This window comes from Squalius cephalus (genome assembly GCF_949319135.1).
Source record: "Squalius cephalus genome assembly, chromosome: 17".
In the NCBI taxonomy this organism is placed as follows: Eukaryota; Metazoa; Chordata; class Actinopteri; order Cypriniformes; family Leuciscidae; genus Squalius; species Squalius cephalus.
Genome location: NC_137138.1, coordinates 29,895,534 through 29,918,710, shown reverse-complemented (window position 1 = coordinate 29,918,710; position 23,177 = coordinate 29,895,534). Strand labels below are relative to the sequence as shown.

The 23,177-nt window shown below is 41.8% G+C and overlaps 1 protein-coding gene across 1 annotated transcript in view; it reads right to left on the bottom strand.

Moving 5' to 3' along the window:
* gabrb4 (gamma-aminobutyric acid type A receptor subunit beta4) overlaps positions 1-23,177 on the bottom strand; it is a 105,772-nt gene that overhangs the window by 32,016 nt on the left and 50,579 nt on the right. Inside the window, exon 4 of the mRNA XM_079847022.1 lies at positions 12,285-12,505. Coding sequence (XP_079703148.1) covers positions 12,285-12,505 — 221 coding nt within the window. The remainder of the gene's footprint in view (positions 1-12,284; positions 12,506-23,177) is intronic.

Below are 23,177 nucleotides of genomic sequence, written 5' to 3'. Positions count from 1 at the left end.
ATGGTCAGAACGGGAGAAGCTTCTGCACATAAACTGCCTCGAAATGTTGGCAGTAGACAACGCGCTGACGCGTTTTTTTGTCCCCAAATAAGAGGACACCACGTCCTGGTCCGCTTGGACAACATGTCTGTGGTGTCCTACATAAATCGCCAGGGCGGCCTCAGGTCCCGGAACCTGCACAAGCTAGCAGAACGCCTCCTGGTGTGGGCTCAGCGCAACCTGCTCTCGCTGAGAGCAGCTCACGTGCCAGGGCTCCGCCGTATGGCCCCGCCACATGTATGGCCCCGCCGCCCGCTCTATGCTTTTCCCCCCGTCTCTCTCCTGCCTCAGGTGATAGAGCGGATCAGGGAAGAAGGATGCTCAGTGCTGCTCGTAGCACCGTTCTGGAAAAACCAACCCTGGTTCCCAGTTATGATGGAGCTAGCGAGCACTGCCCCATGGCCAGTGCCAGTGAGGAGAGACCTCCTCTCTCAGGCCTACGGCTCAATTTGGCATCCTCACCCAGAGCTGTGGTCCCTTCATGTTTGGGCCATCAACGGGTACCCGCTGATCTCCCAAAGGGAGTGTTAAACACGATCACGCAGGCTAGAGCTCCGTCTACGCGACGTCTCTACTCCTCAAAATGGTCAGTGTTTTCCGGCTGGTGCGCAGCTCGTGGCGTGTCACCCCCAGACTGTGGGGTGACGGAGGTACTCTCCTTCCTACAGGAGCTGTTGGATAAGGGCAGGACCCCTTCCACGCTCAAAGTTTATGTGGCGGCTATAGCAGCGTTCTCGAGAACAACGCTTGGTCAGTCAATAGGAAGGAACGATTTAGTTATCCGCTTCCTCAGAGTAGCTAAGAGACTGAATCCTCCCAGACCTCCCTCAGTCCCTGTATGGGACCTTTCTACGGTGCTGGAAGCCATGAAAGGTGGCCCATTCGAGCCTTTGCAGACGATTGATCTTAAACACCTGTCTTTCAAGACGGTGTTTCTTCTGGCTCTCGCTTCAGTGAAGCGCATAGGGGACTTACAGTAAGTGCGACGTGCATGGAGTTTGGGCCTAATGACTCAAGAGTTATACTCAAACCTAGGCACGGTTATGTTCCAAAATCCCTCAACACTCCGTTTAGGGCACAGGTCATTTTCTTGTCAGCCCTACCGGTCTCTGATGAGGAAGGAGACGCGAGCTTCCTTTTGCCCAGTCAGGGCATTAAGAGCTTATGTGTCTCACTCTTCTGTCTTCAGGCAGACAGAGCAGCTCTTTGTTTCGTTCAGCGGGCGTTCTAAGGGACTAGCCGCGTCGAAACAAAGCCTATCCAGATGGATAGTTGACGCTATTGTGCAATGCCCGCTGGGTGTCAGAGCGCACTCCACGAGAAGCATGGCTTCATCGTGGGCCTGGTCGAGTGGGATTGCCTTGCAAGATATATGTATGGCGGCAGGCTGGGCCTCCCCGTCTACATTTATAAGGTTTTATAACCTAGAGGTTCCCGCCCTACAGGCCAGGCTGCTGTCGGTCTAAATGACCAGTATTATCTGTACTGATGCTATCGGTTCAGAATGCTGTTTCTACTGAGCACAGCTCACTGATCGACCGTAAAAAAAAATTTAAAAAATGCTATGGGCAAACTGTATAAGACCCGCGTTTCCCCATCAGTTCAGGCCGTACCCCACCCTGTCTGTATGATGTAATCCGGGTCTAAGTGACGCTGCTATATGAGGAAGAGCGCGGCTTCGCCCCTCCCTCTTCCCGGACTCCCTGTGAGTTCCCTGGGTGATTGTGCACTATATGAACCCCGGGTTTTCGCCCTTGGGTCTTTGGTGTCAGATCCCAGCACGCACGGCGTCTTGCATTGGGTCCCCTAGCGTAAGATACTCTTACGCAGTACGAGAGACCTCTTGTAAGAGAACGTACTCGGTTACTAACGTAACCTCGGTTCTCTCTAGTAGAGGGAACGAGTACTGCGTATCTTGCCGTGCATGCATACGCTCTGGTTTGCTTCTAAGATGAAAAACCGGATATCAGCTGCCTGCGAGCTGTATTTATAGGCCTAAGCCACGCCTGTTTCGGCGGGCCAGGCCTCGCTCGATAGGCTGCTGCAGTTGCTGCAGAACAGCCAATAGGCGCGAGAGCCGTCTAGCCTATGTCTGTATGCTGCCGCAACGCGTTTTACATTATTACAAAATTAAGGATAATTTTTGGCTTCAGTATCTCGCAGAAAAAGGATTTTCCCCGAGCGTAAGGTACTCTTACGCAGTACTCGTTCCCTCTACTAGAGAGAACCGAGGTTGCGTTAGTAACCGAGTACGCTTGTGGAGTTTACTCAAAAAAGAACTTGCGATAAGTTGCCTTATTTTTTTTAAGTTGACACAACTTTTTTTTTTTTTTTTTTACAGTGTGGTAGTGTCTGCATGTCAACCAAAATCGATGCATTTGAAATGTGGTGCTGAGGGAAACCGTTGCGAATACCAGGGACAGCCAGGAAAACAAATAGTTCTGTAACGCATAAAACCAGGGATGTCACTAGAAGCTGAAATAAGTAGACAACAACTGTGTTATTTTGGCCATGGTATGCATGCAAACTCGCTAGAGAAATCAGTAATGTTGGGGATGGTCAGTGGAACCAGAAGGAGGGGATGGCAAAGAACTCACTGGCTTAACAGACACCAATATGAAAATTAAACAATTGAAAGAAGCACTGCTTGACACGACAGCTTGGAGAATATTTGACCATAAGGTCGCCAAAAGTCGGACATGACTGAATGGACTGATCAGCAGCAGCAATAAGTGCACCACAGCCATGTCACCCTGTAGCCCGAGACTGGTTGCCCACTGCAGCTAAGCAGGGTCATTTGGGGTGCGTTTCCCAAAAGCATCGTTAGCCAAATATGTTTGCAAGTTCCGGCGTTATCAGCATAGTTCAACAAGTCTGTGTTTCCCGAAAACTTAGTTATAATGAACATTCGCAAACAGCATCGCAAAGTTCTGTGGTTGGAATGACAGCTCTCGACCTGTGGTTAGAAGCATAGTTTCTTGTTTGCATGACATGTGGACTCAATAAATCCTTATCTTGAGCAAAAAAAAAGGGGTTTCCCAACAATGTGAATGTCTCAGCAGTGCATTATTTGTTTGTATTTGGTGTATTTCACTGTGGATTGAATTCGGTGCAGGCTTTGCAAACAGACTTTTACGATATGGATCTGCCAGCACCGCCACAAACATGTAAGTAGTCATGTTTATTCTAATGCCTGATCTGTGATCAGTGATTTCTGATATAATTATTCAAGTTCAGCAGGTTATCTCTCAAAATATCATTTAATACTGTTTAAGCATCAGTAAATCAAGCCAGTAACTAAACAATCAACTTCACGTCGTTTCTCTTAGTAGGATGAAAATAATCTTATTTAAACTATGATTAAATTACATAAAGAAAGCGATCAAAGAACGCTCCCTTTCCAATTGCCCAAACTGTCAATCAAACAGTGCGAGTTTATCTGGACACTTGCCAAAACTAGTTGAAATCAATCATCACAAAATCATGACGCTGTTATAATGTACAGTACAACAAAGCTCTTACTGTATTTATATTGTGTTTGCATTGTTATTTGGTGAAAGCCAGAGGTGTAAAGTCCAGGTTCAGAAAGTTAGGCTGCTTTCACACTGGGCTCGTTTGCTGCGGTCCGAGCCCGAGTGCGTTTGTTCCTGGCGCCCCCCGCAGCGTTGGTCTGGTTTCACACTCAACTTGATTCTATCGAACCCTAGTGCGTTTGTGTGCATCTTACATCATCGCAAACGTGCACGGCGCATGTTAGAAAACAGAACGCGTGTCAATATATTGTGTTTTTTATTAATTTGGTGCTATTATGCACAGCTGAGTGAACAACACAGATTTACTGTGTGTGTGTGTGTGTGTGTGTGTGTGTGTGTGTGTGTGAGACACATAAGGTGGTTTTCTGCTGCTTGCAAACAAACTCTTTTGAGGAGACAGTGGATTTCCATTAATTTGTTGTCCTGATTCCTATGTGCGAATACACTGCAGGCTCACTGTCGCTTGTATCCAAGGTAAATAATCAACACTATCATCCCTTACATGTGTTTTATTTAACTAAATACATCATAATCAGCTAAAACGCATGCGCAGGTCACTTTACTTCCTGAACAAGTGCGCACCCGAGTCCGTGTTGCTTTCATATTCACGCGAACCGCGGCACGGTTCAGGAGCAACCGAACTCTGACCACCTCCTTCAGGTAGTCTCGGGTTCGGTACCCCAGTGCGCACCCGGGTCCGCATGACAGCGTTCACATTAGCGATTTTTTTATTCGAACCGTGCCCCGTTCCGAACTAAACTGCCAGTGTGAAAGCACCCTAAAAGTCCTCCTCAGTAGCTATTGTTCCAGTCACCTGGATTTGCTAATTAACACTGTTTTTCAGCCAAGAGATAGAACTAATTAGTGAAATCAGCTGGCTGAGTTCATGGGTGTAATAAATATATGGCAGGACTTTTACTTTCTGACCCCTGGACTTTACACCTCTGGTGAAAGCATTTGTGAGAGTGCCGAAATTGCGTTGCAATGATAAGATATTTTCATACGCGATCAACAGACTGTCTGTCATCTGCTCAATGCTCATCACTGCTACCTTGCATGTGATGGGAATAGATCATTATGATCAATACTTTTCACGATTCCTTAATCTTGATAGCTGTAATAGTAAAAACGTAGTAAAAGTTTTAGAGAGAGTTCCACATGTAATACTAGCTATTTCATATGCAAACATGTCAGCCAATCACAGCAGTGGGCATTTACACTGAAGTCTCACGACAGACACACCCCTTAAAACAGTGCGTTCAAATCAGAGGCTAAAATCAGGCTTGTAAAAATGCCTTTTATTTATAAATTATGACCATTTTTGATGTTAAAATCATACTAACATTATAAGGGCACCCCAGGAAACATAAAATAATAAAATAGTCCAGTCCATGACCCCTTTAAAGCACCGTTTTTGAAGAGTGCGCATATGTGAATGTGCTCTAGTGCGTAAGATGTCATGTCTGTTATTACTCCAAGTGTGTGAAGTCATAAACCAACGTGGTTGAACGACCACTTTGCGACAATATGGTTTCGGTAAACAATCATGACTAGCAAGTTGATTTCTTCAACGATGCATCGTACTATTGTAGTTAAGCAGCGAGAAACGTAGTTGTACAGGAAACGCACCCCTGGATTGGAGACCTACTGGGAAAACTAGGTTGCTGCTGGAAGAGGTGTAAGTGAGGCCAGTAGGGGGTGCTCACCCTGTGGTCTGTGTGGGTCCTAACGCCCCAGTATAGTAATGGGGACACAATACTGAAAAAAGCACCGCCCATCGGATGAGACATTAAACTGAGGATCTGACTCTCTTTGGTTATTAAAAATCCCATGGCACTTCTCATAAAGAGTAGGGGTGTAACCCCAGTGGCCTGGCCAAGATTACCTCCATTGGCCTATATCAATCATGTCTTCCTAATAATACTCATTCTTTTGAATTGCTCTATCACTCTCCTCCCAAACCTATAGCTGGTGTATGGAGAGCGCACTAGCGCCGATGTTATGAATCTGCCGTTGCATCATCCAAGTGGATGCTGTACATCGGTTGTGGTTGAGGAGAGACCCTCTGATATGATTGTAAAGCGCTTTGTGTGTTCAGTAGTACATAGTAAAGTGCTATATAAAAAAGGCTTCACTTCACTCACATTCTGTGTCCAACCTATATGTAATTTGTGTGTTTATCAAGGGCCTTCTGTCAGGGTATGCACAACATTCAATTTCCATCAATCCAACGCGGTGCAGTAAAATATCTTGCGTTACAAATGAGTTGAGTGTGTTGCAGCACATTTTCGTAATTACATTTACGATGTTAAATCTTAGCGACTTTGTGTAGATGAAATAAAGGCTGCAATGTGTGTAAGGGTAGGCCAAAAAGAAACAAGGGCGAAAATGATTGAGTTTTCACATGTTGTAAGTATAATGAATGATAGAGCAGTCAACTCTATAGAGCAGTTCCCATAATGAGGCAACAAAGAGCATAGTTTTCACTCTATGAACTAGATTTATAAGATGATGACAGATTGGAAGATGCCTTAACCACTTATTGACAAGCATAAAAAAAAAACATCCTTCCATTAATTATCCAAATTGTCCATCTTGTCCTAAGTGCTATCGCTGGGATGCTCGGGCTGTGGGAAGGGAAACAAGCTGGATGGATGGCCAGTCCATTGCATGGCTAGCAAGACTACAGCTAGACTTATGAAATCAGATGATGACTATTAGTGATAACTGAGCATTACAAAATAATGTACTCTGAAATGTATATGCAAGTGATTTTATGAAACCAGATCAACTGTTTATTTTATTTTTTTTAAAAGGACTCAAATGGACAAATATCTATATCTGTCTTTAACAGTATACAGTATTTTCAAAGGAATTAGTTTATCAGTAATGTTAAATAATTCTGCATATGGTAAATACAAATAATATTGGTCAAAGCTCTTATAAATATTATAAGATTCGGCAGTTCTTACAATAATAGGCTACACAATGTTGTGGCGTTTTCAATTATTCACTATGCTTACGGTTGAAATGTGAATATTTATTTTTGAATGAGTTGAGGAACAGAGAGAAAATGTGAGCTTTAGGACACGTCTCTGCTCAACTCTACTTATGGGAATCGTGTCACATTTGCTTCAAAAGAAGTACTGAACAAGCCAGTGACAAGGGATGGGGAAAGTCAAGTTTTCGTCTGCTGAGAACATTTATTTCACTCTTTTCCACTCATCATCAAATTTCTTCCTCTGGTTTCTGAATGCAAAACATTCAGTAGCCATATGGCAAATATAAACCTGCCACAACCATTATATTATGATTGATGTAAACACAGAACAACTTATGACACCACACATTTCTAAACTAAACTTAAACTTAAAGATGTTCTGAGTTCAAAACTCGCTCTATGTACTGTAGATTTTCACAAAATTATTTAGATTCATCCTTGAGTTTGTAAACACAAACAAATTTTAAAATGTTTATATCCTTTCTAACCTGTATCATATGCTAATGCATATAAAATAATAATAAGAAAAAAATTAAAATAAGAATAAAATTAATATATAACAGCTTGATAGAAATCGTCTCAGTTATGACTGTAACCTCGGTTCCCTGAAGAGGGCGTTCCCTCAGTCATAACAGTCATAACAGGCGCTGTGTTGTTTGACGCTAAGGGAACGCTTCGCGTGATGACGTCTTGAAGCACATGTAAAATCAGTCCAATGGTGTGACGGAATGTCAGAGGCGGGTGACGTCATGAACCAGGAAACTATAAAGCCTGTCCAAAGCGACTGGGTAATAGTAAAGCACTTTTTTGTTGTTGGGACTACACCACTGCTGTATATGGTAATAAAATAAGGCCGAAGGTGCAGAGGCTGCTGAATTTATTTATTTATTTCTGTAATTGAGAGTATACTGTATTGTGTTGCATACCGTTCATATTCAATTAGTTGGTATTTGAACTTTTCTTTTCACTTTTCATCTACTGTAAGATCACTTTACAGTTATGTAACTAAAATAAATTTTCCCTAAAGCACATTGTTGTATTTTACGGTATCTGCATTCATTCATTAATGTTGTATAATGTAAGCTGCAAAATGATTCCTGAATAAGAGAATTGATCTCACTGGGCAGGAAAGTAGTCTGTTTATTTGTTTTTGTGTGTCATCTGAAGCCAAAGTTTAATTCGGACAAAAGACAATATATGTTTGACTAAAATATTTGATTTTGATATGACAATTTGAGGTTTGTGCAAGTTTATGTGTAGTTATGAGATTGTGTTTATAGTTGTGAGAAAATGGTGAATTGTTTCATGAATTGTGTATTAGCAGTCGAGCAAAACTGTATATCTATATCATATATTTTGTAATAACAGCTGCTTGTTTGTGTTCTTCATTTCATTTCATGTCATTCTTTTTTCCTCATTATTTCACCATGCTTTCTTTGAAATGTAGAGTAAACAGTCAGCTATACCTGCCATATAGTCTCCATGTCTTGTCAGGACTTTTGTTGTATTTCCTGTCCTAGTGCCATGTTTTGTAGTCCTTTGTAGTTTTTCTTGTTGATTAGTTCCTGATTGTTCACCCTGTTCGCTCCTTGTATACACCCCAGTGTTTCTCATGTTCTTTGTCTGGTGTTGTCCTACATGGATGTTCTGTGTGCTCTTTTGTTGTTTTGTTTTAATAAAATAGTCACTGCATTTAGATCCTCCTCTCTGTCCTTTCTAAACTGCCTCATAACAATACCTTAGATGCTCAGTGTTAACATTCTATAAAATTCTTTCCTTTCAACACACTTCTTAAAACCATTCAATATGAGCATTAACATTCTCCTTCAAATCCCCATAAAGCACCAACCTCTGCATATTTGCAAATCTATGCATTTGTGGGTCATATGGAGGATGTTTTGCATACATACTGTAGCTCTACTAAAGCTGACTAAGGCACATTAATTCGAAATCCCTTTTTAGACACGACAGGGCATGATATGATAATTAAACATTAACAACAGCCCTGACTCATTAATAATTTACAGCCAGCAAAGGTCCATCTTAAGACATTATAAAAAAGTGGACATATCGATACTGCAAACATCCAAGCTGGAGTTCACCTTATTTAAATTCTCCACAGCGGTGCATGTTTGAGAGACCCTCTGGGGGGAAAAAGCAACCAACCTGTGGCCTCACTGCTTATTCCTCGATTCCACCTGTGCCAGAGCCTCTTGGAAGAGGAAACAGTTTGTCATCTTTCATTATTGATAGTTTGATTGAGAGGAGCACGAAGAGTGTACTCTCTGCCTTGCCGGATCAGCTCTGGGTTAATGCATAGCAGAGTCAGGAGGGAGAGTGTTTATTTTTATACCCATGCCTTTGTTTGTCCAAAAGAGGACGCCATCTGAGACAACAGTTTGTAGACGTTCCATCTTATGTGTAACCGTTTAGAGGAGATTTGGGGGTGAGTTAAGATAGTTGACTATTTCACTAGACGTCCAGCAACCAAGCAAGATTATTTTAATTTTTTTAACTTTTAGTCTCTGTAGTGTTGATATTTTATCTGTCACCGTAACAGCTTTTGGCCATTGCGTCACGTTTTGCATTTAAAGGGAATGGGAGATGAGACTCTGATTGGTTTACTGAACATTATGCCCAAAACACACCCATTACTCATTAAGAGAATAAGAACAAACCAAAAACTAGCAAAAGTTGATTCGGACACGCCCTAAGTGCACTTGCGCTGTGCGCTTTAGACCATGCGCTTATGCTGCGTTCACACCAAACGCGAAAATGCGTCAAAATTCGCGCCTGCCGCGTCTAGTTATACGCGTGACCACTTTGTGTGCAAATCAAAAAATTTACGCGCGTCTCGCGCGTCAAAGGTGAAGTCCGGGGGCGAAAGTTTCGAAAGCTGTTGGCGGCCATCTTTTTTAGATGTTTATCGAGCATTAGCATTAGCATTAATCGAGAGAGTCACCGCTCTTATATGCTCTGGAGAGCAAACAGCTGCGTAGGGGACATCGTCGCTGTACTCGGGTCCACCAAAACCTCCGGAGGGTTTCAGGAGTTTCACAATTTGCTCCAGGAGGTAGGTTTGGTGGACCTAACGGTGAGGACGCTGACGAGGACAGCGTAGGCCGTATAAAGCCTCGGCCTCGAGTGGTCTCTGCATGACGAGCCCGCGCTGTACAGTCCGGCGCGAGGTTCACCCTCTCCCGCACCTAATCTGTCATTTATTTTTGTTTTGATAATAAATGGAGCCAGCCTCCAAAAGTGAAACCTGTCCTGTGATTTTTTTGAAAAGTTTTTATACACTTAATTGTGTTTGGTGTCTTTACATTAGATTAATAAAGCTTCATATAGGCTAATCTAGAATAGATATGGAATAAATAGCATTCAATACAAATGAGTAGGCTATCTCTCATATTGAAATCGAGTTTTTATGTGAAAGATTTGTTTTGTTGTGCATTTTAGTCATATTACTAAATAATTTATTGAGGCCAAACATAAAATAACATTAAACTGTCAGTTCACCACGTGACAGTAGCAAGCAGGCAGGCTCCTGATTGGTTAACGCGGCGCGAATTGACGCAGAAGTTCAGATTTTTCAACTCGGGCGGCAGACGCGAATTCGCGTCAAACGCGTGATGCACAAAAAGCACAATTCGCGCTTGACGCGCGAAACGCGCCAGACGCTCAATTCGCGTCATTCGCGCGAACTAGACGCGCGAATGAGGCGAATTCGCGTCTACCGCGCCGCGCTAAACGCCTCATTCGCGCCGCAAGACCTCCAGACGCGCGTAAACGCGTCTTACCATTGACTTAACATTGAAATCACTCGCGCCAGACGCATTTTCGCGTTTGGTGTGAACGCAGCATTAGATCATTAAAATAGGGCCCTGTGTGTTGAGCTGACAATAGTCAAACCTTCAAAACTTGTCTCAGTTTGTTCCATTGTGCTCCATCTAGCTGAAAAGTTCAGAGAATTTTTTTGTTGTTGTTGTTAATTTAATAAATTTACTGAATTTTAGATTATTACACTGCGTCTACACTGGACGTGAGCAGCACAATATGGTGCATCAAAAGCAAACAGAACCCATTAAAATGCTGTCTACACTGGATGGTGCGAAGAGTAGGTGACGGTTTTATGTGTGCTTGTGCTACACATCCAACAGGACAAATGGATTTGGAAGGTTTGCTTTGATGTGTCCAGCATTTTTTCCTATGTAGCCATCAGGTTACAAATAACTATGTATATTTAATGTATCTCTATTTACATATTGCATGTAAACCAGATTTAAAAAAAAAAAATGAATGGCTTTGTTGTTTTGTGTAAATTAACTATAAAAATCTGACATTAATGGCGATCTTGAATCGACTAATTAGCCTTTTCCCACCAGCGTTTTTTTTAAAAGGCGCCAACATTTTTGATAATTTGCACAAAAATGTATATGGTCCCCAGAATATTTTTGTTGTATGAATATCTGAACATGCAAAATGTCAAAAGAACAGTCCCTCTGCTTTTAAACAACAACAAACAAAAAAATCATTCATGCATTATTTTTTAATCAAAACTTGAATGTGAGTAAGATTCATTAAAAAAGCAACATTTTGAGCAAAAAGGTGAGAAATTCACATTTTTGTCAAAGACTACATCAGGATCGGATTCAGAACGATGATAAAAACAGATGGAGTAGATCGAGTCCATCAACACTAAGGTTGGACAGTCCTATAGCTCGTCCTGGGTCGACATTTCATTCAGTAACATTGGGCAGTTTTGATTTATATGCTGTTTGATGTTGATGATCGCGCAATTTTACATATGCATATGATTACATATTATATTGCTTGTTTTTCCGCATCTTTGTCATATGTGTTTTGCTAATGAGATTCAGTACTCTTTCAGAAGATTTGTGATAGCGCCCCCTACCGTATAACAGTGAAAACACGGAAAGCCGAAAAATTTCGTAAATGTCTTTCTCACAAATGATGGACATTCATATATTGCAACGTGCCACCATGTTACAGTTTCAGGAAACAGTCGTGACTAATTTGCTATATGCAGTTTTATGTTTTCTGAAAGTAAGGGACCACCTTACTTTGGCCAAATCAATAACGAAGTTTGAAGCGGTGCTGTAAATCAAAAGCTTCCTCACACTTTCCACCCAATATCATTAGCGCCTTCATTTTCAACACAGTCTGTCAGTGCTGTGAACCATTAACACATATCTTTCACACACCCCAAATAGAAGCTTTCCCATAGCTAACCTTGTCCTCACTGTGATAGCAAGTGTGACATAAAGTTTAACTTTTAATTAAAGTTAAACTAAGAACTTTGATACTGATATCAACAATAAATACAAGAATGATGTAAGACAATATGGCTGCAAAGTTCAGGCTAAATGACAGTGAATCAGGCAATTATTGAGCTTGGACTGAGTGAATGAAACCTATTCATTACTTTCAGCTGATTACAATCATCTTAAAGTCTGTGTGAAGTGAGAGGTGTGACCGACTTAACATCAGTATTGTGACAAATGTAATTGTCATGGATTAATTGTTCACCACATGACTAGTAATGTGTGCTAAGGGTCATTTCTGATTTCATGTGGACTTGGTTTGACTATGGTTACAAGACTATGGTTTGCAGTGTTATTGGAAAATCTGACATTATACAGCACAATACACATAGGTAGCAGTGATGTTACAGAGGCAGTGGCATTTACCTCAGTCCATAAAGAACAGTGCCATCTGGGTGGAGCCGAATCATTCGGTTCTTCACCGTCACACCGTGCAGGAAAGACTTCTTGTCATTCAGGAAGTAGGTATCTGGGAGCCATAACTGATCAGCCACACGGTTGTCCAAAGTGAGATTCAAAGCCATCTCAGCGTAGGCCAACCGTTTGTCCCTCCAGCTTTGTTGGAAATACATGGTGATGGTGTAATCCTGCAAAGAGCACAGAAATAGTCTGAGATTGAGAATTAAGGTGTATTCAAAGTACTTATTAATATTGTTATTTTCAGTCAGATTTTTCCTTTCAAAGAAAATGTACTTTCAATTTAGTCAACATTTCGTCATGTCATTGATTTTGATCCAATTTACTCTGACTGTATTTACTCTTACTCGATAATTATAAATTTTTATTTCATAACACCACCCCTAATTGAGTATTATGTTTCAAATAAATTTTAGGATAATAAATAAGAAACTTTATGCCTCAATATTTGTTTGATCTGGTTTGACAGCATTGTAACATCTAGGACGGCAAACTCATTATAAAACATTTTTTATTGAATGAGAAGGTAATGCAAACATTATAAAATGGATTAAGATGTGTACCAATTTTGATATTAATTAAGCAGCAAAAATACTGCTTTGATAGGATTAGGTCCATTTGAGAAGTGACTTTTGGATGTAGGGCAAATACGATTGGCTAAGGAGGCCACTCTAAAGATCCACTGATATGACTCATCACTGCTTCAACGCTAACTGAAAACTGGAACGGCATCTCTAATAATACAGCATTCTGCACAGAAACTAATATAATGTAATAAGCCTACATTTAGTTGTGCTGGATGATTTAAGGAAATGGTTAGCAAAGAGTTTGACTTCATATTTATCCACATGGCAAGGCCCCTGTTTACAAACTGTAATAGAAGCAATAAAATATTCCAAAGGGCAATTTCATATATTTTGTACAGTTGATGACTGATAAATAAATAATCATAAACAAATTATGAAACACATAACAGTTTCAATAAATAAGATAAACAACCCTAAAAAGTAAAAGTACTGTATTTACTTGGAAAAGTGATACCCAACTTAATAATGTACAGCTGTGTACAACTATTTTACTTGGAACCAGAGGTGGACAAAGTACACAACTTCCTTACTTGAGTGAAAGTACAGATACTACTGGTCGAATATTACTCCATTACAAGTAAAAGTACAGAAGTACTTGTTTTTAAAAGTACTTAAGTATCAAAAGTAAAAAGTAAATGTCATTGCATTGTTTTATTATTGTTGCATTGTTGTATGTAATACTTACAGTACCTTATGCCTCTGAATATATGCCTGCCTACCTACCCTCATATCAATATCAAATTTATTTCTAGAACACAGTTCCAGTAGTGGGATTGAATGTGAGATTGAATAAGTGCACTCAATAACGTCCACAATGGTTTCGGACACCCAAATGGCTGTTCCCTCAAATAGTGCCGTTTAAAGTTTTTTGGCTTTTAGTATGAATATTTTAGCCTTCCTGTTATAAGCTAGTGTGCTCCAAAACAATGACACAATTTGCATTTAGAAGACCAAACCCAACATTGAAAATGAAAATCAGATTGATGTCAGAATCCAACGTCAGATTGATGTTAATCTCCAGCGTTGGACAGACGTTGTATTGTGGTTGAAAATGAAAATCGTGTTGACGTCAGAAACCAACATCAGTCGGGTTCTGACGTCAACTCGACTTTGATTTCCAACCAAAATGCAAGCCCTGCAACCAAAATCACCCCCTAACTGACATTACTACTTTCTACTCAAGGACCTTGACAGAAATGTAGTGGAGTACGATATTTGTCTTTCAAATGTAATGAAGTTAAAGTAAAATGTTTCCAGAAAAAAATAATACTCAAGTTAAGTACAGATACTCAAAAAGTATACTTAAGTACAGTACTCAAGTAAATGTACTTTGTTACTGTCCACCTCTGCTTGGAACAAATATATGAATTATACAAGCTCATAGCTATTGGCAACAATTATTTCATTTATAATTATTATATTATTACAGGCTTAAATTAAAATATTCTGACAGTGAGACTGACTTGGTAACCACAGGTAAAACCATGCTGGCTACTTACTACCACTGTCAAATGATATGATATTGTGAATCTATATGTAAAAAAAAAAAAAAAAAAAAAAAAAAAAACAGTAACCTAAACACAGGTAAAAACGTCTTGGTTACATATGGTAACCCATGTTCCTTGAAAGAGGGAATGGAGACGTTCGTCGGAGGGATCTGACTTGAATGGGATCTTCGCAGAGAGACCAATCTACACTTCGAGAGAAAGTAAACGAGCCAATGCACATTGGCATGTGATAATTGCGCCAGCTGCTTCTATCACGCAGCGCGGGTATATAATGAGCAGAAGGTGCAAAGCATCTTTGGTTTTCGCTGAGGAGCCGAGCCAGGGACCCAGCTGTCTGCAGCGATGGTACAAAAACATGGCGACGGAACGAACATCTCCATTCCCTCTTTCAGGGAACGTGGGTTACCATTCGTAACCGAGACATTCCCTTTCATGTCGGTCACTCCTACGTTCGTCAGAGGGATCCGACTTGAATGGTAGCCCTACCAACACGCCATGTTGTTGGCCCTTCCAGTGCCCTGCATAAGCCTCACTTCTCTCCCATAGTTTGGGGCAGAAGCTTATGCGGGGAGTCCTGGCCACTGATGTTCTGCAAGACCCACGCAGTGAGAACATTGGATAACACTGGGAAAGCGTGCCCTTCCCAGGGGAAGGAGAATGCTGCGGAAGCCACGACCTGCCCAAAGGGAGGTAACCTGTGGAGAATACACATATGGCCTAGCCAAGGAGGGTAGTAAGACATATGGAAGTCTCTGGGGTGGTTCCAGCCTGATCCTAGAGGGGAAGCACACCGGCAGAGATGGCAGAGCGGGCTCTGCCAAGGGAAAAACACTGGCTAGCCGATAGGGTAGCTGTACCATGGAAAATACACATATGGGGTCGCCGCAGGGACCACTACATATAGACGTCCAGTCTAGCACAGGTTCCTCAGTGCATATGAGTGTTTGGCCTGGTGTCAGATGCTTTGCAATGTCTGACTGCCGTAGGAGTGACGAAGGAACTCAACAGGGTTAGCCGTCTCTGGGGAACACACTGGAGCAAATAGACACACGTATCTAGCCGACCAGGCGAGAATGGCGTAGCAAGCCGACACTTGAGCGGGTTCCCTGCGCTACTGGCCACTTGGTATACGGGAAGATACCAGCTCTACACGAAGGCTATAGAATCTAGCGAACGTGTTGGGTGTCGCCGCAGCTCTATATATATCTGTCAGCAAGGCGCCTTGAGCCAATGCCCAGGAGGAAGCAACACTTCTAGTTGAGTGCGCTCGCAATCCGAATGGGCAAGGCATGTCTTGGGATTGATACACCAAGACAATTGCATCCACTATCCAGTGGGCTAACCTCTGCTTGGAGACAGCCTTTCCATTCTGCTAACAGACAGACAAAGAGCTGGTCTGAGGTCCTAAAGCTTTGCGTTCTGTCCACGTATAACCGCAAGGAGCGGACGGGACAGAGAAAAGCCAGGGCTGGGTCTGCCTCCTTCAAGCTTGCAGGTTCACTACCTGGTCTCTGAAAGGAGTGGTAGGAACCTTGGGCACATAGCCAGGCCAGGGGTCTCAGTACAGCATGGTTGTCACCCGGCCCGAACTCTAGGCACGATTCGTCGACCGAAAATGCTTGCAGGTCCCCTACACTCTTGATAGAAGCCAGCGCCATCAGGAGCACTGTCTTTAGTGACAGGATCTTTAGCTCTGCTGACGGCAGCGGCTCGAAGGGAGGTCTCTGCAGTGTGCTGAGCACCAGAGACAGGTCCTAAGAGGGTATAGAGTGGGGACGAGGCAATTTAGTCTCCTTGCCCCCCTCAGGAACCTGACGATCAGGTCATGCTTTCCCAATGGCTTACCTTCAACTGCATTGTGATGCGAGGCAATAGCGGTGACATACACTTTGAGGGTGGAGAGAGACAGTTTTTGCTCCAACCCATTTTGCAGGAAAGAAAGCACAACTCTGATCGGGCATCTTCGGGGGTCTTCCCATCGGTAAGAACACCACTCAACGAATAGGTTCCACTTCAATGCATAGAGGCGCCTCATAGAGGGTGCTCTAGTGGAAGTGATGGTGTCTACCACCACCTGGGGCTGGTCACCTAGAACCTCAGTGTCTCATCCAGGGACCAGACATGGAGTTTCCAGAGGCCTGGACGCAGGTGCCATAAGGTGCCTGTCTCTGAGAAAACAGGTCCTTCCTCAGAGGAATGGGCTAGGGAGGGACTGTATCGAGGAGTACTAGTTCTGGGAACCAGGTCCGGTTGGGCCAATAGGGGGCCACTAACAGGACCTGCTCCACGTCCTTCCTGACTCTGCACAAGGTCTGTGCAATAAGGCTCACTGGGGGAAACGCATACTTGCGTAGGCTCCGGGGCCAGCTGCGTGCCAATGCATATGTGCCGAGGGTTCCGTCAGTCAGGGAGAAGAACAACTGGCAATGTGACGTGTCCGGTGAGGCAAACAGATCTACCTGTGCGGTCCCGAAGCGCCTCCAAATCAGCTGGACCACCTGGGAATGGAGTCGCCACTATCCCGGAAGCGTAAGCAGTCATGAGAGCTCGTCGGCTGTACGACTGAGCTCGCCAGGGATGTGAATGTCATGAAGCGACCTCAGATGCAGCACCTTGAAGCGGCTGAAAACAAGACGTATTGCTAGCAACTCGAGGCAATTGATATGCCAATGCAGCTGAGGCCCCGTCCACAGACCGAAAGCTGCATGCCCATTGTACGTGGCCCCCCAACTGGTGGCAGAGGTACTGTTGAGTTTTGAAGTAGGGATGTATGCTCCCCTTTGGATGGGTGTTTTGATGGGTGCTCTACTATAGCCCCTGGTTTAACCCTTTCGCATGTACGATCACACTGGTGTGATCAGTCTAGGCTGGTCCCTGGAGCATACGATCACACGGTGTGATTAGAACGGGCAGTGCATCACGTGATCAACTGCTGAATTCAAATGTGCTTTTGCGCGTTGGCTGGCACTGAGCCAGAGACAGGCACTCAGAGCTGTCATATATCACAACTTTTCAGTGTTTTCAACCACATAATGTTTATTTTAGGTTTCAGACATAGAAATTCACATAAGTACTAAAAAAACAATAAATTTACAATGTATTGCAATACAATACAAAATACACACTGATGTCTATGGAAGAGGCAATAATAATCCTTTCCATTATAATTAGACACGTTTTATTCATATCAGGTACACATTGTGTAAGTAACTTTAAAGTTTACTCTATTCTTCTCCCAGTTCACCAGCCATTTACTTTTATGTATTTCTTGAGATGTGGATGAATTCACGTGTTGTAAATCCAACAGATCCGATTCTCTGAACTGCATCTGCGGCACAAACTAACATGGCGGCGCCCATCGCGCATACAGCTCAACTAACGCAATCATTATAAAGGTGTTTAAACAACAAAACACTTCCACTTGCATATATTTGACAATTGGAATATCAGATATTTCATGCCATAGCTAACAAATGTGTGAATATTTTGAATAAGAAAGGAAAACTGACATAAAAGCAGATCATCATTCATTTAGCGCTGTTGTTGCTGCAGTGTGTCATGTGACAAGCAATGACGCGTCACCATGGAAACCATAAAGTGACACGTTCTAAATAACGGTCGCCTTGAAAAACTCACGCTGGGGGGGTCAGCCAGAATATTTTAAACTTACGTGTGAAAGGGTTAACAATGCTAATAATTAGAGGAAGTTCGCCTGTGGGGCGTCCCTCCTTTTATCTGTTGCATACTATGGTCTATTGCCAAAATAAAAAAGATGAAGTGCTAGCTTTAACGGGTCTTAGGTAGAGTGCCTTGACTCAAGGCAGGGTATGAGCTGCTCACCCCCAGTTAAATTGGGCTCTTTAAGTAGGGCCTAGGCTTCCATGTGCCTTGGTGTTTAGAGCCTGGGTATTGAGAGATATTGGGCAAACTGCATTATGTCCTACTTCCATTTGCCTCCCTTTTCTGAGTAAAGGGTACAAATGTATTATCTCCCTTGGATGAGTGGAAATACCAAAGGGAGGTGCTAATTACTGAGGTTTTTAGCACCTTGCATGCTCCCTTTGGCAGGCTGCTCAAGTACCCCTTAAGGTAGAGCAGGGTCCCAACTGTTGTTGAGTCTTGAGGAAGGGATATATGCTCCCCTTTGGTGGGGTGCTTCCATAGAGATGATCAGTGGTTAACCCTCTGGGGACCAAAAACGCACCGGCGCGTTTTGCTAGTTTTTTTTTTTAGCAATGAAAAATAAACACAAAATGCTCTGTTAATTTTGATCTTTAATTTTCGTGTTATACATCAATCGATCCTGTTCAGTTTCTATTTTTTTTCTGTATACTCACAATAAAAATAAAGTGTTTTGCTTTTTGACAAATAAAGAAACTTTAACATGATGCGATTTCTGCCTTCTCTCTGTCAGTAAACTCCCATTTGAAACGCGTTCGAAAATGATCTATAACTCCGTGAAAATTCAGTCAAACAGGCAAACAGACCCACGGGCATAAAGCTTGAGATCGCATCTGTTAAATGAAGTCATTTATATAAAAAACAAATATTATCAGCTTCTGTAATCTGTATAAAAAGAGAGCGATTCCAGTCGAGCTCATTACGAGCTCATTGACTTTAATTCGTTCACGCCTACTCACGGAGCGCGCTATTCACAAGATAATGTGCTAAGCCATCTATGCAAAACAGGTAAACGCCGCCAAGCAAATGCATTAAACGCTTCAAGTTTCATTTCGTCACCTGCGCGTTGGGAAGATGACACGGTACACCGGTGCGGAAGCCCTTCAGTTCGTCCTGGATACTAGCGACGAAGAGTCCAGATTTTCATCAGAAGAGGAGCGCGACTACTCTGATGACGACCGTTTGTATTTTGAAGAGCGACTTGATCCAGCCGTGGATAGAATTTCGGATGAGTAAGTATTTATTCTTACTTGCATTAATTGACAAGCTATTCAAAACATGAGCTTACATATTATACTGGGTGGACTTGCCATCCAGAGTACTGACATTTTATATCTACCTATTCAACACGATCTAATGAAAGTGCATATCTATACCATGAATTTAATATCTCGTACCATTTCAACGTTAAAAATGTTTTGTTTTGTTTTTTGTGTACATATGCTACACCCCTTGGTTAGGAAATTTGTATTTGTATGTGTAGCCTAAATGATATGTTTAGATCATTATGTATGAAAGATAGAATTTAGAAATTATTTTAGAAAGTAGGTGTTTAGATTATATTTTGACTATATAAATGCTGCCTCATTATCATTAACGATGCATGCTCGCAAATATCAGTTGTAAATGTGTGTAAATGTGCTGAAATGTGTAAATATACCCAGTTAATGAAGTGCACAAATGTGTTAGGCTAATGTTTGCGGTGTGCCTCTCCGGTAATGGCCCATTGACACGCATATAGGCTTATTGCACGCGTCTAAAATTATTTACATCAGTAATTCATTATAGACTAATGCTACTATAGTTATATTTATGTAATAATATTCTTCAACTTTTTTAAAAGGAATGTAGCTTCATCACTACCTCTGCCTGCAACTCGGAGTGCGCTTAGCAACACAGTCAGATATCAGAAAGAGTAAGTACATATTTACCCACTATTTTACAGGTGTTAGTTCAATTTTGTTTATACTTAGTGTTAATAATATGAGCCTGTATGACTTTATTATTTATTTTTGGAGATTGGTTGATGTTACATATGTTTTGTAACTTTTTTTAAAAGGAATGTAGCTTGTTCACTCTCGCCTTCCACTGCAACGAGGACACGCAGCAACAAAAATCAAAAAGAGTAAGTACATATTTACCTACTATTTTACAGATGTTAGTTACATTTTGTTTATATACTTATACTGATGATACAAATGTAGCCTATATGTGCCTGTGTGGCTTTGCAACAAATGTGTTGTTATGCATGCACAATATAACAATTATTGATTGGTAATGTTAATATAAAAGGTCACATATATGTAATATATGGTCACATTTGATTTGCTTAGAGCCCGCATCAACGGGGCATAAGCATTTACTGTGAGATACCTGCCTTTACTTTTGTTTTTACAAAATTACAATAAAACAGATTGAAAAACAAAACATTTGAATCTCCTCATTCTTTGTTCAGGCTGCCTCACTGATGGCCCATTAACACTTGGGGGAGCGTCTATGTCACACCTCTGGTCTGAATCTCATTAATATTGATGACCCATTACCACTCCCACGCATAAACCTCTTCTGACAAAAAAACTGTTTTACAATGTTTAAATCAATGTAGTGTTTCATGTGAACAATCAGGCAGGATGATTTTCATATAATTTTGAAGCTAGAACTCAAAGGGACAACATCAATTAGTCAAAAGTCTTGTGGACACATATTTATTATGTGTTTTGTGTTCTTAAATCAGCAACTTTCATTTTATTTTTTTCCAATAACCACGCATAAACATTATTCTCTTAAAAATACAAACATCTACATGCACGTTGCTCGCATATTATGGTAGCCCTGTTTGTGCTATATAGAGTGAATTTACACCTTTGCCATTAACATGTTTATAAATAACTGAAAAAAGCACAAATATCAAGGCATGTCAGAACATCTCAAGGACCCCAAAAACAGCTTGGTCCCCAGAGGGTTAAAACTGATGAGTAGATGTGTTAAAATGGAGTAGAAGCTCCCCCGCAGTAGGCTGCTCCCTATGAGCCTTGTCAAATTCTAGTGAGATAAGCCTGACATAGCTGGGTTGACTTGCTTCTGACTCCGACTGGGTAATCCATAGTCGATTTATGTTATGCTCACTATGTTTGTGAATATTCACAGCCTTGGGAGGCAGGCATTCCCACAGCATGCCGTAATGGATATTGGTTCCCAATAGCATCAATACCAAGACACAGCATCATAGTTCCACTTCGAAAGGAAACATCTCAGGTTTAGACTGTAACCCTGGTTGCCTGAGAAGGGGGATGACATGCTATGTCTCATTGCCATACCTCGGACCTGCCTGCGCATCTCCCTCAGACAAAAGTGTTGATGATATGTAACTCAGACACCCTTTTATACTCACGGGCATTATACGCATGTGACGCAAGGACTGCCATCTCCCAATGATTATTGCTGTTTGTTTACACGTGCCTCAAACACTGGTAACCAAGATGCAGTGCCTTGTTCCCCTTCTAAGGGAACCAGGTTTACAGTAACCCTAGATGAGGGGAAATTCACCCTTTTTATGCTGGACATTATGCTGAAAACTTCTCTCTGTTTACATACAGTATGCAGGGCTTCTCCAATCATTTGGTCTACTTGCCCCTGCAAGCTCGCTTTCATCTGCCTCCACTTTTTTAGAGCAACGGCTACATCTCAAAATCCAATCAAAAATTAATGCATACAACCAATAACCACACCCTACATATTTTCTTCGTCAGTAATACGTTACTCTCAGATGTACATCACATGAATGTGGAAAAAAGTAAAGGAAAACAACCTCACACTTGAGTGAATACTTTGAACAAATAAATATTCTGCCTGGAAAAGGATGGAAATTCTCCAGTGGCCCCATATGGAGGTATTGCAGTTGGAAGAAAACATAGCATCAGATCTCGGTGTCTCTCTCCACATTCTCTCTTGCTTTTTGTCTCTGATATCTATCCTTTTGTTTCTCTTTTTCTAATAGCTCTGTTAAATAAAATACACTTTCCACAAACAAGGTACCAAATAGAGCCTGAAAATATACTCTGCAAAAAAGAAACATCCTCAAGTTTCTTTTTATGTTATATTTGAATGAACATAAAAATATTTATCAACTGAGACATAAACTGAAGAAGTTTCACTGACATTTGACAAACAGAAATGGAATAATGATTCTGTGATTAAAGTGCATCTCATTCTCATCATCTGCACCAGATTTGCCAGTTCCTGTTGTGAGATGTTACCCCACTCTTCCACCATGGCACTTGAAAGTTCTCGAACACATCTGGGGGGACATACAGTTACACATGGTTTGGCACTGCAAGGACAGTCAGCTAACCATCCTGTCTACCTTAGCACTGTAGTCTTACATTATGAACATTGCATTGCTCTGGCCATATCTGCAGGCCTCATGCCTCCTTGCAGCAGGACTATTGCATGTTTACACAGGTGAACATGGGGGACCCTGGCCATCATTCTTCTGGTGTATTTTAGATTCAGTGGAAAGGTCTCTTTAATGTCCTAAGTTATTGAAACAGTGAGCTTAATTGTCTACCGCCTATAAACTGTTAGGGCCCTATTTTAACGATCTAAGCGCATGGTCTAAAGCGCACGGCGCAAGTTCACTTAGGGTGTGTCCGAATCCACTTTTGCTAGTTTAACGACGGGAAAAATGGTCAGCACGCCAGGCGCATGGTCTAAAAGGGTTGTCCCCATTCTCATAATGAGTAATGGGTGTGTTTTGGGATTTATATGCGTTAAACCAATCAGAGTCTCATCTCCAATTCCCTTTAAATGCCAGTTGCGCTCGCGCCATGTCAGATTTGCTATTTACATGACGGAATTTGATAGTGGAAAGACCGAAGCCGTCTCCAGAGCGCAAACGGAACTGCTCGTCAAGTCAAGTCATCTTCATTTATATAGCGCTGTTAACAATGTAGATTGTTCCAAAGCGGCTTTACATTGATAATAGGAAAATAAAGTAACAGAGATTGTTTTGGCTTTATAGCAGCTCTAGAATAAAGTTATTGTCCAGCTAAAGTTAGTTTTGATTG